Consider the following 19909-nt stretch of genomic DNA (forward strand, 5'->3'; position numbering starts at 1 on the left):
TTTTCAAAGATTTTATTTATTTATTTGACAGAGACACAGTGAGAGAGGGAACACAAGCAGGGGAAGAGGGAGAGGGAGAAGCAGGCTTCCCGCTGAGCAGGGAGCCCGATGCGGGGCTCGATCCCAGTACCCTGGGATCATGACCTGAGCTGAAAGCAGGCGCTTAACCACTTAGCCACCCAGGCATCCCTTGATTATGTTTTAATACTTGTATTTGGCACAGTTGAGCAGCATTTAGAAACCAACAGCTTGACTTTCTGCATGCAAAGTAAACAACAATGAGCTCTCTGTGTTTTAATATGGCCGCTTCTTTGTTTTCCATCAGTGCTTTTTTCATTATTCTTTTCTCTCTCTTTTCCCTTCCCTTCCTACTCTGGTGGAAGGTATTTGATTACAACAGTATCTTGCTCTTCTCTGGTTCCCTCCCTAGGGAAAGTATGGTATGAATGGGTGCTGAACAGCTCAGTTTCACGTGTAGATGACTGGAGTTGTAAAGGACCGTGGATATCATCTGGTCTTTCATTTGTTCCTTCCCCTAGTGTCACTCACAGGGACCAGAGAAGCAGGGTCTAACAGGCTTTAAAGCAGGGGAACCCCAGATATAGGAGTGAGATTTCAGTGACCTTGTTCTGCATTAATACTCATAATAACAGTTTATATACATTCATTGTTAGAGGTTATTTCTAAATTGACAGTATGTGTTGAAGAATGTGTAACATATCACCTTGATTTGTAAACTAATACGGGGTATTTTGTATCTCTCCCCCCGATGGCTCATAGTATTCATTTACCAGGGGTTTGTATTTAGGGTCTTAAGTGAAACATGGGTTGACTGGATTTTTTCCAACTTAGTATAGGAACAGGTCTTTTTTTTTTTTTTAAGATTTTAGTTATTTGACAGAGAGAGACATAGCAAGAGGGAACACAAGCAGGGGGAGTAGGAGAGGGAGAAGCAGGCTTCCCGCTGAGCAGGGAGCCCAATGCGGGGCTTGATCCCAGGACCCTGAGATCATGACCTGAGCTGAAGACAGCCGCTTAACTGACCATCCTGGAACAAGTCTTTAAAAATAGTTCGTAAGGGTTTTTGTTTTTTTCTTTTTTTCTTTTAATGAGTCTGGATTTGGGTTCAAATCCAGTCTCTGCCGTTTATTGTAAGGAAACTCACTATTCTGAGCCTTGATTCTTTATCTGTAACATGATGGTGATGATCATACCTACTCCTTAAGAGTCGTTGTCAGGATTAATGTAACATAAAGAATGAAATGCTTGGCACAGTGCCTCTCAAAGGGTAGAGTACTCAGTAAATGTTAGCTATGAATATTATCTCAGAGACGCTAACATTGAAAATGTGAGCATATTTGACTGCAGCTTATAAGAGGCAATTTAAAACTCTTTAAGAGAGAAAAACTCTGGGTTTAAAACTTCACAATAAACATACTGAATCTCTTCAGAGTCCTTTGCTCAAAGATCTTCAGTTTGCTTTGTCACTGACCTGAAGATTTCAAGGACCTTTCAGATTCTCTTTCTTGTGATAAATGCATGAGTGTTACTCTAATTTTTGGCAGGTGAGTTTATATTTACTTGTTTTTATTGGCGCTAAGGAAGATATTTGGCTTCAAATGTAGTTGAGTAATACAAACGTTGCTTGGTAAAGAATGCACTAGGAGTGACTTGCTTAATGTCAGACCTGGTAAGCAGTCAAATCTTGTCACTCTTCACTTGATACACAATTATTTACTTCTAGATTATTCCCAGAAATAAGAATATGGTATTCTGTAGGGATGTTTTTGTTTTAGTAAATAGAAGTTGTCTGAGATTTCAACTGGAAATTCCCTATTCTTGTCTTTTGTTGTTAGAGTTTCAGCCTTGAATTGGTACATTTCACTTGTATGAAATATATTTATCATTTTCATTATTAAGTTGATAACAAAGTTGTGAATATATTCCTTAATTGACCTAAGCTGTAATCTTGACAGAAGTCATGGTTTAGATAGCATATGGAATAGAATACAGAATCTTCTTCACTGTGTTAAGATTTCAGGGTGAGATGTGTTTATACCCCTGAGAGAAAAAAATCCAACCATCTGTGGGTCCTTAGCATTTGTTTCCTCACTTTCCGTAATTAAAAAAACTTCTGACTACATGGCTGAACAGGGGTATGGTGTTAAAGTGGCCTGCTGATTTGGTCTGGAATGTTTTTTAGGGAATCAGGGAATGATTTTAAATGTCCTTACTTGGGTCTGGGTCACTGCATTCTGTAGGATGAGCCAAGGAATGACATTTCAGCAAGCTTGTCTTAGGTATATATTATATGCCAACAGATCAACTTGGAGTAGGTTGTTGACTCACTTGGGTTATGTTGGACCGCTTTGGCAATGAGAAGGATTTTAGTTACATCTACTTTTTATTTCGTAGTCTCAGAGACCAATGTTACTTATTTCCAAATTTTATTTTCTTCACTGGTTGAGCTAAGCCAGGAACTTCTAGAGTGTGATTTAATGTAGTTATTGAACTTGATTCTTGCCATGTTTTCTTTGTAGCATTGATTGGTGCTTTCAGTGTGGTTTACTATTTTCTTCAAGCTCTGTACTCACCTCTCAGAGGGCTACTGTGCCAGTTGTATTTATGGCAAGGCAGGAAGGAATTTCTTCATAATTTCTGAATACCAGGTGATATTGTGGTCTAGAAAAAAGAATTGCTAAACTTCGAAATTCCAAGTGCTTTGATGCTTTGGAAATAACCACTAGATTTGTAGTAGACCCTGGGTTTGGTTCGGCAAACATGTTTTGAGTATACGTTATGTATTAAGCTCTTTGTCAGTCATCATCCTCAAGAAGTACAGAGTCCAGGGGTGCCTGGGTTAAGCATCCGACTCTTGATCTCAACTCAGGTCTTGATCTTAGGGTCACGCTGGGCATGGAGCCTACTTTTTTTTTAATTTAATTTTATTATGTTAATCACCACATATTACATCATTAGTTTTTGAGCCTACCTTAAAAAAAAAAAGGATAGAGTCCAATAGGGACCTGCCCACATATAGACAGAAATTATGGTATAATGTAACCTATGTATACAATGAAAGACATGTACAAGGCAAGATGCTTTGTAGATGATTATTTTTTTTTCAGAGTGAGGCAGGAGAGTTGGGTTTTATGGAGGAGAGGAAGACTGAGGATGATTCAGGTAAATAAAGATTGGCTTTTTAAAAAGTCAGGTTTTTATTGTTGGAGGGCATTCTTGGCGCAGGGAATGTTATTGAGGAGGCATGAAATGGCATGTAGCAGGCAACTGGATATTGGAATATAAATTGTACGTAATGGAGGGGAGATCATGGTAGAATGGAGTACAGGGTCTGTGTCTTCAAGTGTCTGGCATGCTGTACTTTAGCACTTGAGTTTTTTCTGATGCCTAGTGTTCAGCTTAAAGTAGTTGAAAAGATGTAAGCCAGGGGAGGGAAGAAGGGAGTTTAGTTAGCTCCCTTAATTAGCAGTCTAGAGTTTGGGTTGGAGAGGAGTAAGATTGGATGTGGGAATACTAGTTAGGAAGGTTGAAAGAAGTTCAGGAGTGAGTTTTAATTTAGTAAGCTGGTTTAACTGAACTGAGATGATGAAATAACAAAAGCATGATGAGGTATGCAGAAAAGAGGAAACATCAGAGAGGTAGTCTGTGCAATCGAGTGACCTAGAGATTGGTTAAAGAGGCATACGAGAGAGTAGTCTGGGCTTTGGCCCTGGGTTCTTGATGTGGTCACCAAAAGGAAGCAGAAAGGAGCAATGAGTGGATTTCAGGTATTGGGAAAGATGGGTTCAGTTTTGAACATTTGGAGTTTGAGATGCTAGTGATGCATCTAGGTGGAGATGGCCAGTAGGCAATTGGATATAAAGATAAGAAGGAGTCCGTGGGAGGGGCCAAGAGGACAGCTGTCACTGTAGGAATCAGCAGCGTGTGAGTGATGACTGACGAAGGAGGACATAGGGAGTGGGAGGAGGAGAAAGCCAGTGGTGGAACTCTGGGGAATATACGATTAGTTGAAAGGTATTCTGAGGAGGCAGATCCTGGGAGTGAGTCGAAAAGAAGGAGACTGGAAACAAGGTGTTGTAGGAACTGAGGGTAAGAAGAATTTCATGAAGGAGTAGGTGTCAGTGTCCAAAGCCAGAAGTAACCTGAGCTTTGTCGGCTTTGCCAATGAGACGGTCACTTAGAGCAGTTTGGGGAGAGAGGAGCATTTCTGCAGGAATGCTAATTTGCATCCTGCCATTGCCACTTACTCTGTGACTTGGGAAAGCCGTTTTACCTCTGGCTCTTTATTTGTAAAGAGGTGGAAACCCTCTCAGTGGGTTTCAGTCTGTGATCTGTGGAGCCCCACAGGTTCAGAAAAGGTGCTTTGAGGCCCATCAAGGAGATCCAGTGTTTGATCAGATATTTACTGGGGGAAAGAGGTACAGGTATTCTGCTGATTCAAACAAAGCAGCTAGGGCGGCTTGATTTTTTTTTTTTTTCTGTTTTGTATATTTCACTTTAAAAGATTTCATTTGGAAAAAACAGTATAAAATAAGAGATTTGAAAACTGCTGGTCTACAGGAACCATAAGAGACTTTGACACATTAACAGTTATATAATTAATAGCTTATGTTCAGAATTCCTATACTAGGTAAAGATTGTAGTATGTACTAACTTGCTCATGGTTTGGATTTTATTAGAGGTCAACATTAGTGTCTGAGTTTATGTGATAATAACTGTTGTTACTCTCACTGGGAATGAAGACCGAACTTCTAAAAAGCTCTATTCTAGTTTATATTTTGTTAAATTTTTGTGTGTCTTACCAGGTTCCGACTCTGAAGATCTTTTGGAAGAATTGCTCTGTTGTTTGATGCAGTTAATCACTGATATTCCACTCCTGTAAGTTCTGGCCAAGCCAGGATTTGCTTTATCTTCTTTGTATATTGAAAATGGTGATTGATCATGTCAAAGAGTTTGTGGGTCCTGGTATTGTATTTTTATGTATGCCTTTTACGTATGCCTCTGTGTCCATCTGTGGAGTTCTTCTGTATCTTTTGCTTAATAATATTTGTACTCTGACTATGCATTATCAAACAAGAATTTTATGTTATAAGGAGAACCTAATCAAATTCTTTAGGAATATTGAGCAAATGATAGGCACAGAATTAATCTCTGTAGTGATATCTTACAGATGTCTTTTAACAGGTGGAAGAGAATCTAACCCATATGTGATAGAGGCGGCTCATTAGCCACCCAGGATTCTCTTCCTTCTTACTTACTTCCTGATTTCCGACCTCTTTTGGAGAGGTTGGATTTCCATTTCCAGTTTTTTTTGAAGTGAGGTGCCCTGAGTTGTAGGGGGACATCTTCCAATGAAACTTCTGGGTCCGGGGACCTGCCTCAGCTAGGAGGCATATCTTTTTGTTCTTGGCAGTCCTCTTTCCTGCTATCTGGAATGTAGTCAACGTACTGGGAGTTGTGTAGCCCTCTTGGCACCATGAGCCCAGAGACCAACAGAAAATTCTGCTTTGATTTCATTGAGCTGCTGAACCAGTCATTACTACCAGTGCCTCCTCGCCACTTCCACCCCAGACTTTTCATGTAGAAAAACATATCCTTATTTGTTTCCTGGAACTGGATTTCTGTCACTCCAGCTAAACGCAATTCTTATATGCTATAAAATGTTCCTTTTAAAGAAGTTACGCTCAACTTTTTTTTTTTTAATTGTCCCTCTCTGGAGCCTTTTCAGACATTTTTGTAATTGCCTCTCCCCACTAATGAAATTTGAATACCCCAGATACCCTGAATGTCTCTTTGGAGGGCCACAGATCATTATACTGTCTGTGAAGTTTTTCACCCCCTAAAGAATCAATTTTCACTCTCTTGGTGGTATCACCCACTGAGAATGCATATTTTAAAGGAATTATTTTTTTTAAAGATTGTATTTTTTTTTTAAGATTTTATTTATTAGAGAGAGACACAGGGAGAGAGGGAACACAAGCAGGGGGAGTGGGAGAGGGAGAAGCAGGCTTTCTGCTGAGCAGGGAGCCCGATGTGGGGCTCGATCCCAGGACCCCGGGATCATGACCTGAGCCGAAGGCAAATGCTTAATGACTGAGCCACCCAGGCGCCCCTAAAGATTGTATTTTTAAGTAATCTCTACACCCAGCGTGGGGCTCACATTTAATAATCCTGAGATCAAGAGTCATGTGCTCTCCTGACTGAGCCAGCCAGGCGCCCCTTAAAGGAATTATTTTTTGAATAAAGAAGAAGAGTTTAAGATTGATCCTAACAGAATCCCTGTGAACACGAGGTTAGCATTGGACGTGTACTGCTTGCCTGTGTCCCAAAAAGGAAGGACCAGGTATTCATGAGAAGACGGCCTCTGGCCTCTGTTGTGCATAAGTGCAGCATCCGGAATTGTAATCTAGATTTAGAAACGAGAACCACCAAGCTCAGGTCTGCTGATGTGCCGCCTGGAAGGCAGGGCTGAAGCAATGGAAGAATCACCTGGTGGGGAAGGGCACAGGGGAAAACGTCCCATGTAGGTGGATCTCGTGTGGCAGACACAGTTAACTTGAATTTCTGATATCCTTTCTCGCCTTCTTTCTAACACATCTCCAGTATTGTTTGGGGGGCCGGTGTGTGCCCAGCTGAGTTTTCAAGCACCTCGGGAACTAAATGTGGCCCCGTGACATGGTTTGGGCCAATGCTGTGTAAGCAGAAGTCATGAGCTTGCAGAGCATGTACCTCCAGCTTTTTTGCCCGCTGCCCTTCTCTTCCTTCCTGGGATGTGGAGCCAGTGCTGGGGCCATCTTGAAACAATGATGAGGAGTGCCACATGCAAAGAAGGTCCCAGGAGCATGGGATAGTAATGATACTGTGGAGCTATTACACCGGCCCTAGACGGCTTATCTTTGGATTTCTTCTTAAGTGAAAAAACAAAAACAAAAACAAAAAACACTTACTTTGGTTAAGCCATTGTGGTCGGGCTTCTGTTACATGTGGTCAAATGTGGGAAGGGGAGCACATAGATGGTCTCCTATTTACTTGCCATTGTATATGCGATGCTTCGTGTGTTCTTGACGTAATTTTTAAAATAATTCCATCTCTGTTATGTTTATGTCATTACTAAATACCAGCAGTTTAGTATATATCCTCAGTGAGTACATTCTTTCCCCTTCCTTTGTTAATAAAATGTCTTGGTGAAGTTAAGGGGAATGGAAGTAGTTAATCTCTTCAGCTAGTAAATAAGGCTTGAATACAGTGAATAGACCAGTCACTTAAACACTCTTGAGGAGCAAGGAGCCAGTGTTGTAATATATCAAACATTTCAGTGTTTTAATGTGTTTATACTTTTTAAATGAACTGAAAATGCACAGACAACCAGATGTCTTGTATTATGTACACTCAGCTTTAACCAGCTGCTGAAACAATTTCTTATGATTTAATGTTCTTGGAACTCCATCCTACAAGGTTTGTCTTGGTAACAGTTGCCATGTGAAACCAAATTACTATTTAAATGTTTCATGTACTATAACCATAGTGCAGTGCTGTGGATCAGCTTCTGACTTAAGGGGGAATATGAACTTGAAAAGTGGGGATGCTCTCCTTCCTGACCATCATCAGTCTCACTGTAGACTTGGTATGTTTAACATCGATATGCCCGTGTTGCATCAGCAGGTGTGTGGCAAGAGGAGTGCAGCATTCGTGGCCACCGAGGGCAATTCAGAACTCACTTAAACATTTCTTATGAGACTGTGAGATCATTCTATTAATATTGGAAACCAGTGATTACCAAGAGCATAGATAGATATTTAGAGATCTGTACACTAAGTTTGAAATGATTATTATTAAGAGGACAGGGTCAACTGCAGTAGTTTAGATAAACTCCCAGAATTTGTAGGAATTCACTTGTAATAAAGCTTGACTTTTAAGTAGTTAGTGGATCCTGCTTCTCAGACAGGTTGGATGTTTTGATAAAATATTCATTCTCTGAGATACTAATCTTCAAAGTCTGATTGAAAAATATATCTTCCAGTGTAATACAGAGGACATGGTTTGGCATGCCAGAGTTGAAAGCGCAACACTTAGAATTTGTGACGTGGATCAGTTCTCACAGTGTTACTGTTGAGGGGCTGAATGAGACCCCCGTGACTCAGCTCAATGGTGGGGCTTCACTTGGCCCCCCAGCAGCAAAGCTATATTGTTTGATGGGCCCAATACTTGGGTTTGCTCGTGATGCTGTCTTATTATGAAGTAGAAGTTACTTTGAGAACTTTTAACTTGTCTTTTTACCTGTTTTTGGTGGTGTTTTTGTGAAAGCCGTCACTCTTATCTGTATATGGTGATGCTCTTGTCAACCATAGGTCCTACCACTTTCTCTAGGGCCACCACTCCAAACAGGTCCCTGTGAGGTCTGCTCGGAGTGGGCCATTCTGCTGGCCCCAGGCCAGATAGGCAGCTACCTCTTCTGAGATCCATTTATGTGTTCTTACCAACCTGTGAACTCAACTCTTTAGTTCTCAGCCTGGCCCTCATTTGCAGATTTTTCAGTTGTAATTTTATAAGAATGTTTATCTTTTTCTTTTTTTAAAAAAGATTATTTATTTATTTGGGGGAGAGAGAGAGAGAGATAGAGAACACGAGAGGGAGAGAGAATCTCAAACAGACTCTGCGCTGAGCCTGACATGGGCCCCGATCCCACGACCCTGAGATCATGACCTGAGCCTAAACCAAGAGTCGGATGCTCAACCAACTGAGCCACCCAGGTGCCCCAGAACGTTTATCTTTTTTTAAAAGAAGTTATATATTGATAAAACTGAGACATTCTTAATCAGTTGCCTTTACTGCCTTTTTCTAGGTGTGTCTGTTTGTGTAGTGTGACTTTGTTTACCTCTCTAGTACAGGGGGTATTGATGTTACCTGCTGACCTCGTCCATCTCACTCCTGCTGCTTCAGCCACACAGGTGTCCATGCTAATTTGGAACATACCAACCCACTTCTGTCCCCCTCTCCCTAGGGCCCTTGCCCTCGCTTCTTCTTCTTTCACCTTAAATATCTCCCCTCAGATATCTGAATGGCTCCTGTCCTGACTTTGTCGCTTCCTTCTGCTCAGAGGAGGTCTGCTTCTTAAAAACAGCTGCTCTGACCACCGTAACATAGCAGCACCCTTCTCATTCTCTGCATCATGCTTTGTTTTTTGTCTTTACACTTACCACTGCTTTTCAGATTATCTCTTATTTCTCTTGCTTGTGTTTCTCAAATATCATTAGAAGGAAGACTCTGTGAAAACAAGCACTGTTCTTGTGCCTGCATTTGTTTTGCTCACTGCTGTTATCCTTAGTATTTAGGCTAGCCTGGCACATGGTAGACTCTCAACAAATATTTGTTGAATGAGTAAGATAGTAGGGGCACAACCTGTTCAGTGTGCTTAAAGCATTTTGTTTGTTTGCCATCATCCAGTCTGTATGGAAACAAAGTATTGTGCTGAGGCACGTTCCCGTGCAAATGCCGTGGCTCAAAGCCCTTTGCAGTTGGTATATTGTAATATAAAAACTAGGTCTCTTATAGACAGTAGAAGTAGAAAGGGGCTATAGAAGCAGAAACATTGAGAACTAACATATATCTGAGGAAATATTTCCTCAAATATTTCCAAATAACAGTATTTGAGGAAATGGTAGATTAGTTATAAATGCTGAGTGGTCCGGGGCCATGTAGTTTAGGGACAGTCAGCTTTATAGCTCAGCAGTCCTCACGTTATCCCTTCACAATATAATAATCTCTCTTTTGTTAAGTTCGTTCTGAAAAACGTGTATTGGGAATATGCCTTTGTCTCTAGTGTACTAGGCCCTAGACAAAGAAAGGTGTGACTTCTGAAGAGCTTAGAGACGGACGGAAACATAGAAAGATAGCCCAGGAGGAGAAACAGCTCCTAAGTGCTGAAGTCATTTGGAGCTGTAGTGATTAGTAGTGACCTGGTCAGCGAAGAGCCAGAGAGGGGCCTGCTCAGGGCCTCTTGGGTGTAAATAATGTATCCGAAGAATCACAAGTGCATCAGTTTGATCAGAGCAGAGGAGTTGTGGGAGATTAGGGATGGACAAGCTGTGTTGTTTGATGGGGCAGAGACTTGAATTTTAGAAGGGCTAATGGTTTGATTATGTTTAGAGTTCTCTGTTTATTAAGATGTAAAAGAATATATTTTTAGAGCTATTGCTCTAAAATCCATTCTGGAAGTATTTGGGGAAGAATGGAACTGATTAAGAATCTTATTTATGAGATTTGCTTTGTCCATAGGGTTTCTGAAATGTAATAAAATGATAGGAAATGCATATTTATTATTTGACTCATAAACTAATGATATTGGCTTCAGTGATATACTGTGAAAAATCTGAACATCGAAAACTTCTGTTGCTTAACCGTGAGAAGGTGGTTCAAGAGTGTGAAAAGCCGTGAACAGTTAATGGAGGAGAGTGAAAGAACTGAAGGGACCTGGGTTGGCAGTGAAGGGCTTTAACTGTTGGGAAAATGCCTTTCTATAGCCCTGCGTGTTGATACCTAAACACTTCTCCAAATGCAGCCTCAGCAGAGCGGGCGGCTAAAGCAAGTCAGCATTTAAATTCGAGGTGCTGTAAGGGAAATACCTAGTCTAGCTTTCTGGTTGAATCAGTGAGGTATTTAAGTCATTACCAGCACTGAATTAAAGGTGATAGCATTTTCATATGCCAAGATAGTATTATATATTAAGTTCACAATAGCTTTTTAGGTTGAAAATTGATTTCTGGTGGGCAAGGAGGGGGGAATCAGTTAAATTTTTTAAAGTATGCAAACCTTTACCGTGTTTATTGAAGTCTGACCAAAATATATACGGTACCACAAATAATGTTGATTTTACAAGTTATGTGCTCAGGTTGTTCATAATTGAGTAACTGGTTATTGTTAAGAAGTGTGGAACATATTCTGTAGTAGGAAAAAAACCCTCCGTGGTTCTGAATCCAGAAGATAGGGCTTGAATGCTCGTTCTCCTACTAACTGGGAATGTTACTCCACGCCTCAGGTCTCATTTTATAGTTAGGGGCAATAGACCAGAAATCATTACTTGGAAGAGACATTGGAAGACATGTAGCTTAGCTGTTCATTATTTTAGATAAGGAAATTGAAGTGCCTGAGTTTGGAGACCAACTTGTGTAGCTGTTGGAGGGACAGTCAGGCCAGGCATCATGTCCTCTAATGCAGTAGAACGGCTGGTGGCCGAGAGGGAGCATCTCATCCTCTGGTGTTCTCACGGCCTCCTGTGTTGCTTACGATCGTGTTGAGGACCAAAGCAATGCACTTGAAGATGCTTTTGTAAATTGTCAAATGCTTTAGGATTATAAGAGTGTATTGTCTTACACATACTAAGTACTCAAAAACATTGAATATGTTTGCTTTCGGAGTTAATTTTCCTATTTTAAACTTCTCAGTAAAAAGGAGTAGCACTAGCTCCCTAACAAGTATAGTAGGCATAGGACACGGGACGTGTGAGATTCAAAAGAACAAGGCTGAATCATCTGGGAACTGGAGGAGGTTTCTGTAGTGCCTGGCTGCTTAGGAGGACTGGTGCTAGCCCGGCATTAGGTGTGACAGAAAGATTAGCAGCAGCAAAAGTAGGGTCTGGGGTCCTGGCTGTCATGTTACCTGTGTTTGCGTATTTCCTTGCAGGTTATGGGCTATTTAGAGCAAGATGAGCATTGGATTTTTTTTAAGATTTTATTTGACACAGAAGGAGAGAGGACAAGCAGGGGGAACGGCAGGCAGAGGAAGAAGCAGGTTTCCTGCAGAGGAGGGAGCCCGATGCGAGGCTCAATCCCAGGACCCCGGGATCATGACCTGAGCCGAAGCCAGATGCTTAACGACTGAGCTGTCCAGGCGCCCGAGCTTTGGGTTTTTAAAACTAGAATTCAGCTTTTCTTGATCCTAGCCCTTTCATTTTATAGATGATGTCACTCAAGTGGAGAGAAGGGAAGTGCCTTTCCTAAGGTCAGTTTGCAGGATTCTCAGGTGGCCCTGCAAACACTGACTCTGCCTTCAAAGAATTTTTACTCTTACAAAACCAAGACTGGTACAGAATACATTTGTCACTTTCTTTTGCTGTTATTAATACATGGATGGCAAAGTATGAATGAGGTAAAGTACACTAATAATTGCAAACTTTTAATTCTGCCAGCAAAGAGTTAATTTTTTTCTTTTTAATTTTTTGTGTCACTTACATGAGTTAATTCTTTACCGAGTAAATTCTTTTCACATATAATCGATATTTACATAATGGATGTTTACTAGCCATTGGTACGGATGCTGCAGTTGTATTAAATGGTAATACATGTGTGCAGTTGGCTTTGGAAAAAAGTCAAACACCGAGGGCTTATGATGAGAACACGTGTTCTTTGTCCTCTCCCCTTTTATCTCTTTCCTCCCCAGAACCAGTCATTTTTGATTCTTAGCTGTTAGGGTGGTTTAGATAAATCTTTACCCTTATCATACCTTTGAATATATTTCTAAATAACACTGTTTTTTTTTCTTAGTAGGCTTTAGTTTTCAAAGCAGTTTTAGGTTTGCAGCGAAATTGAGCAGAAAGTATGGGCAATTCCCATATAATTCCTGTTCCGTTGTGTAGCACCCCCGACCCCCTTCACCATCCTGCCCCAGGGTGGTACGATGTTACAGTCGAGGAACCCACATTGACACATCATTATCATCCAAAGTCATGGTTTCCATTAGGGCTCACTCTTGGTGTGTTGTACATTGTATGGGTTTTAACAAAGAGGTAATGACATGTATCCACCCGTAGAGTATCATAAGAGCAGTTTCATTGCCCTGAAAGCCCTCTGTGCTCTGCCTGTTTATCCCTTCCCCCGACCCCAGCTGCCACTGATCCTTCTACTATCTCCTTAGTTGTGCCTTTTCCAGATTGTCAGATAGTTGGAACCATACAGTTGTAGCCTTTGAGATTGGCTTTGTTTAGTTAGCAATATGCATTTAAAGTTCTTACATGTTCATGACTTTATAGTTCATTTCTTTCTAGCACTGAATAGTATTTCATTGTTGGGATATACTACATATACACAAATTAACTTCATGCAGATGTAGATATAGCCATCATATAAATCTTAGAGTTGGTATCAAGTGGGTACATTTTAAAATTTGATAAAAATATGTTTGGTTTAAAAAAAACCTGTCCCCTAAGAGATTATTATTTTTTTCTTTCAAAATTGTGTTTAAATTCAAGTTATTTCACATATAGTGTAGTATTGGTTTCAAGGGTAGAATTTAGTGATTCACCATTTGCATATAACACCCAGTGCTCATTACATCAAGTGCCCTCCTTAATGCCCATCACCCAATTATACCCATCCGCCGCCCACCTCCCCTCCAGCAATCCTCAGTTTGTTCCGTATATTTAAGAGTCTCTTATGGTTTGCCTCCCTCTCTGTCTTTATCTTATTTTATTTTTCCTTCCCTTTCCCTATGTTCATCTATTTGTTTCTTAAATTTCACAGATGAGTGAAATCATTTGGTTTTTGTCTTTCTCTGACTTATTTTGCTTAGCATATACCCTCTAGTTCTGTCCACATCGTAGCAAATAGCAAGATTTCATTCTTTTTGATGGCCGACTAACATTCCATTGTGTATATATATATAAATATATATATATACCACATCTTCTTTATCTATTCATCTGTTGATGGACATCTGGGCTCTTTCCATGTTTTGGCTATTGTGGACATTGCTGCTATAAGTGGACGTGCCCCTTCGAGTCACTATTTTTGTATCCTTTGGATAAATACCTAGTAGTGGAATTGCTAGGTTGTAGGGTAGCCCTGTTTTCAACTTTTTGAGGAAACTCCATGCTGTTTTCCAGAGTGGCTGCACCAGTTGGCATTCTCACCAACCCTAAAGAGATTATACCAGTTATAGTCTCACTAAAATCATTTAACAGAACCTTGCCAATATTGTATAAAATTTTTTGTAAGTTAAAAATGGAAATAATAATGTGATTCTTTTTTTTTTTTTTTAAGATTTTGTCAGAGAGCGCACACATGTGCCCAAGCAGGGGGAACGGCAGGCAGAGCAGGCAGAGGGAGAAGCAGGCTCCCCGCTGAGCAAGGAGCATGGGATCATGACTGAGTCGAAGGCAGATGCTTAGTTAAGCATCTGACTGAGCCACCCAGGCACCCCCATAGTGTCTTATATGTATTTTCTCATTACAAGTGAGATTGAACATCTCTTCGTATGTTCAAAAGCCGTTTCTAACTTTTGATGAAGGTTTAGCAATCATTTTTATTTCCTGAGAGCTCTTTTTCTCTGATTGTCCCTTGTTTTATGAATGCAACATTTTAAGTTGGGATGACTGCACTGTGGACACTCATATAACCATTTTGGTATATTTGCTTTATTATTATTTATTCATCTTTTTTTAATATTATGTATCCCTCTTATCCATCCTAATTTTTCATTTTTAAGGTTTATCTTTAAAAACTCATATTGTTTGTTGAACTTTATTTCAGGAAGGTATGTGGCTATATTTTATTGATGCATTTGATGCAGTGTTATATGTAGAGCACTAGTTCTTCGAGAATCATGAAAACGTGGAGTGGATATTTGAGTTTATTTGATCCACCCCCTTGATTTTTATATATAATGAAGTTGACAGGTAAGGTGGCTGATGAAGCTAATGAGTGACCGTTCTGAGACCAGAATCCAGAGTTTTTGACTCCTAACCTCCAGGCACTTTCTGTTCCACTGTTAAGACTTTTATGAACGAGAAGTATTCCCATGTCTTTGATTTTGTTACCTTTGAAAACTAGCCACCACCACCACTGACAGTATCTGTAATACACTCTGCCACTTTTTAGTCTTCCCTCGTGTTTTACTTTCACGCTCTGTGGTGGCATAACACTGATATTTCTAAATGTTGGTTTTAATCCTTTGAACTTGTCAGTTGTTTTTGTTAAGCTTATGTTCCATTTACATACTGTCCGGTTTCTTACCCAATAGTAAGTCAGAAGAGGATGTTTGTTTCCTTCTCATTCGTTGACTTTGTCCTTAGCCAACACTAACACCCATTTCGTGAAGGCTTTTGTCTTTATCCAAGTGTTCTACTCTGCCCTTGCAGAGCGGCACAAGGTCAAGGCGCCCGTCTTTTTTTTTCTTCACATGAAATTAATAACTTGCTCCAACAGTAGTTTGTTTTAGGACGTTTCCAGCCCAGATGGTGGAAAGTTCTTGGGATAATATGGCAGCCAGAGCAACACTTTGGCTTTTTAAGGTTGACTTTGTTTTGGCGATTGTGTGATGAAAATCTGAAGATCATACAAGGACATTAAAACAAGAAAGATCTGTTGGCTTAAAACATTTTTCATCTTTTAAAAACCACCACACTCAGCATGGTAGCATTTTGGTTTCTTTCAAGTACTGGCCTGTCTGGCTCTTTTCCCTGATTATTTGGTACTTAGGATAGGCCAATTAATACATTTTAAATTTTGTTTTCACAGAAATCTAACATTGCCTTGAATTCCTTTATTTGAGCATTATAGAAAGTTACACAAGAAATGACATTAGAGATCATCTTGCCCAATGTACTTAATTTAAAAATAGGAAAACTGAGACCCAGAGGGATTATTTGTTGAAATTAACAGAATGAGTTTAATGGAGAGCGGAGAAGCAGATCCTAGGTCTCCGAATTTTGGATCAGTGACTTTTACAGCATACCACAATATGATTTCATTTTGTTTGCTCTTATTTCAATATGTCATCAGATTTGAGTCAAGAAAAGTTTAACATTTATGACAGTCTTCTATTTTTAGTTCTTGATTAATTTAATTTTAGAGCATATTGCTTAAATATCCAAACACATAAAAGTGTACATGAACTGTCTCTTGCCTACTCTGGTCCCCCATCTCTCCAGCTGTCCCATTTGCTTCCGTAAGTAACCACTGTGCTTAGTCTCTTCATCTTTAAATTTTTTTATTGTTATGTTAATCACCATACATTACATCATTAGTTTTTGATGTAGTGTTCCATGATTCATTGTTTGTGCATAACACCCAGCACAATACCCATCACCAGGCAAACCCATCCCCCACCCCCCTCCCCTCCCCTCTAGAACCCTCAGTTTGTTTCTCAGAGTCCATCGTCTCTCATGGTTCGTCTCCCCCTCCGATTTACCCTGCTTCCTTCTTCCCCTCCTCTGCTATCTTCTTCTTTTTTTTTTTTTCTTAACATATATTGCATTATTTGTTTCAGAGGTACAGATCTGTGATTCAACAGTCTTGCACAATTCACAGTGCTCACCATTGTGCTTAGTCTCTTATGTATCCTTCCTGAGGCTGTTCATGCAATGTAGATGCAGTTATGAACACAGATTCTTATTTCTCCCTGCATTCACACAAACGCTGGGAAATCATACGTACTGTTTTGAACTTTCCTCTTTGTCCATTCGACAGGCTATCCTGGCAGCTTCTGTACACAGGCATTTAAAGAGCTTTCTCATTTTTGTTATGAGAATAGTCAAATACCCCAAAGTTTACCCTTTCAGAGTATTATCTTTAGGTGGTTTTTAGTATATTCACAAAAGTTGTGAAATTGTCATGACCATCGAATTTCAGAACTTCATCACCCCGCAGAGAAACCCATGAACGGCCATGAGCGGCCCATGTACCCATGAGCGGCCACTCCTCATTTCTCCCTCTGTCCGGCTCGTAGTAACTGCTAATCTGCTTTCTGTCTCTGTGGATTTGCCCTTTTGGGACATTTCCTACGAATGGAATCCTAGACTGTGTGGTCTTTTATGTCTGGCTGCTTTCACTTAGCACAATGAGTTTAAGGTTCACCTCTGTTGTAGCAAGTCCCAGGACTCCATTGCCTTTTATTACTGAGAAGTATGCCACTGTACGTATACACCACTTTTTGTTTATCCACTCATAAATTGGTAAACATTTGGGTGGTTTCTGTTTTTTGGCCATTGTAAATAATGCTGCTCCGAGCGTTCCTGTACAAGATTTTGGGTAGACTTACGTTTTCTGTTCCCCTGGGCATGTATCTAAGAGTAAAATTGCTAGTCGTCTGGTAATTGTGTGTTTAACTTTCCGTGGCAACTTCATCATTTTACATTCCCATTAGCCTTGTGTGTGAGCTTGATCTAATTTTCTACATCCTTTCCCATTCTTCTAAAAAAAAATACGACATTATGATCTGTGGTAGGTCAGTATCAAATTATATGTAATCATTCCCCTCTTGTTGGACGTTAGAGTTTTAACATTTTTTTGCTCATATCCTTTGCTCATTTTCAGATTGGAGCCTCTCTTGCATCTGTTTCTAGGACCCATTTTGTATTTTAGCCCTTTGTGACATGAATTTAAAGTATATGTTTTTCTAAATTTGCCTTTTGACATACTTGCTTATAGTGTGCTTTTGCTTTGCCATAATAAATTTTTAAACACTCTTTTTAAGAATTTGAGTTTATCTGTCTTTCACAGTTTTTAGGCCTTCTGGATGGGCTTTTATGCTCATTGTTGACCTTTTTGGCCCTTTCTCTCACTACTTGCCTTCATGCATATTTCATTCTAACCCCATTGGCTTCTTTGGTGTTCCTTAAATAAAATGTCCCTGGCTCAGAGCCTTTGCATGTGCCGGTCCCTCTCCCTGGCAGACTCTTCCCTTGCCTCCTTACTTCTTTCAAGTCTTTGCTCAAATGTCAACTTCGTGTTGAGTCTTCTTGTTTAAAATTGTAACACACATGTGATCGATTGTCTGTGGTCCCCCAAATTCATTCTCCTCCTCTTTATTAGAATTTAGCTGGGCAGAGGCTGTCCAGGTAAAGACGATGTTTCTCAAGCTCGCTTGCCAGCTAGATCTAGATGTGGGTGTACCAGAGGAAGTGACATATACAACTTTTGTATTACTTAAGAAATGACTTGCCTTGGAGTGATTTTTCTCCCTTCTCTCTGATGGGAAATGACAACTGGAACAAACTTGGAAGTACATGCAAAGGGGGACAGAGCTTCCTTTCCAGCATGGCCTTTGTATGACTTTATTAAGTAGATCCTGCTTTATCTGATTGTTAAGTGGCAGAGAAATGAACTTTGATCTGGTTTAAAACATAATTTTGGACTATTTTATAGCAGTTTAGCGTAACTATTCCTTACCCTTCCACCCTAACCAGGTACTCCTTATCCAACCTTCATGCATTGTTTTCTTCATAGCACTTATAACCTTTTAATTTATTACATAGCATATTTATTTGTCTGTCCCTCTAGAATATAAGCTCCAGGAGGCCTGGCATATGGTAAGTAAGTGCTCAGTGAATATTTGGAATGAATGGTTGAAAAGGCCTTCTACAAAGCATGTTATAAGAGAATCTTCCATCTTGTCCGATAGGGTTTTTTTTTTTTTAAGATTTAAACTTCTGATATATTTGGGATTTCTTTTAGTATAGGGTCTGAGGTATAGATTCAAGTTTTTTTTTTCTTACAGAAGGCTATACATTTGTTCCAACAGTACGTATATATTTCACTATCTTTTAGTATCATATTGATGAAGTCCATTTTTAACTTGTATAACAATTATTTACAAATAAGAAATGCCTGCTCGTCTCCTCAGTAGATTTCTTCTAAGAGAGATTGTTGTATTCTCAGTCATTATCAACTCTGAGTGACTGTAATATATTTGAGCTGCTTTTTTTTCTGTGCACACATAAAAAGATACTAGATGCTCTTCTTTTTAGGCGTTCTTTTTGTTGCTCTAAATCTTATATTTTTATTCATATTAAATGGTATGTTGATATATGGGATAGCTTGGTTTTCGGCTCATAGTTATAGGCTCTTCTGTGAATAAGAATCGCAAATGCTGTGTGCTATGTCACTAAGCTTTATATTGAGTAAAAAGTTTTTTACCGAAATATGTATTTGCTTTTTATGGTTATTAAAAATTAGAGGTGCCTATGAGTGTTAGACTGCTCTTTGTTTCTTATGCAGGAACAACATTTCTCAGTGTAAAATCTTTCAAATAGTGTTTAAATGCTTTTAATGACTAAATGCTTTTAACGAGACTGAATCTGTGCCTGTGCACTCTGCCAGTATTTAAACGTTGAACTTACATCTTTGATGGGCAAATGTGATGGTTAATTTTGTGTGACAGCTTGACTGAGCTGAGGGGTGCCCAGAGGTCAAACATTATTTCATTATTTCTGGGTGTGTCCATGAGTGTGTTTCTGGAAGCAATTAGCATCTGAATTGGTAGACTTTGTCAGAAAGGTCATACTCACCAGTACTGGGATCATCCAGTCTGTTGAGGGCATGAATAGAACACAGAGGTGGAGGAAGGGTGAATTTGCTCTCCTGCTCGAGCTGAGACATCCGTCTTCTGTCCTCGGACACTGGTGCTCCTGATTCTTGGGCCTTCAGACTTAGATCAGAGTTTTTCTGGTTCTCAGGCCTCTGGGTTTGGATGGGAACTATACCACTGGCTTTTCCACCCCCACCCCCCTTGCAGATGGCTTGTAATGGAACTTTTCAACTTCTGTTAATTGTGTGAGCCAGTCCCTTACAGTACATCTCTTCACATATTGTGGATTCTGTTTCTCTGGAGAGCCCTAACTAATACAGTAAGTGTGGCTGACTTATTGCTAGGATCTGAATGTTTGTGTCCTCCCAAAATTCATATGTGGAAACCTAACCTCCAAAGTGATGGTGTTTGGTTGGGGGTGGTTAGGTCATGAGGGCTGCCCTCATGAATGGGATTAGTACCCTTGTAAACTATACCCAGGGAAGTTCCCTTGGCCCTCTTCCACCATGTGATAACACAACAAAAAGATGCTCCCTGTCTGTGAACCAGAAAGCCAGCTCTCTTCAGACACGAAATCTGCAGGTGCCTT

The 19909-nt window shown here is 40.0% G+C and overlaps 1 protein-coding gene across 1 annotated transcript in view; it reads left to right on the top strand.

Annotated features, from left to right (window-relative positions):
* Window positions 1-19909, top strand: part of DYM (dymeclin) — a 339132-nt gene that overhangs the window by 68503 nt on the left and 250720 nt on the right. Inside the window, exon 6 of the mRNA XM_028098349.2 lies at window positions 4827-4899. Within this exon, the coding sequence (XP_027954150.1) occupies window positions 4827-4899 (73 nt within the window). The remainder of the gene's footprint in view (window positions 1-4826; window positions 4900-19909) is intronic.

This window comes from Eumetopias jubatus, unplaced genomic scaffold (assembly GCF_037043125.1).
Source record: "Eumetopias jubatus isolate StellerSeaLion01/CBP00866 unplaced genomic scaffold, mEumJub1_p1.0 scaffold_16, whole genome shotgun sequence".
NCBI lineage: Eukaryota > Metazoa > Chordata > Mammalia > Carnivora > Otariidae > Eumetopias > Eumetopias jubatus.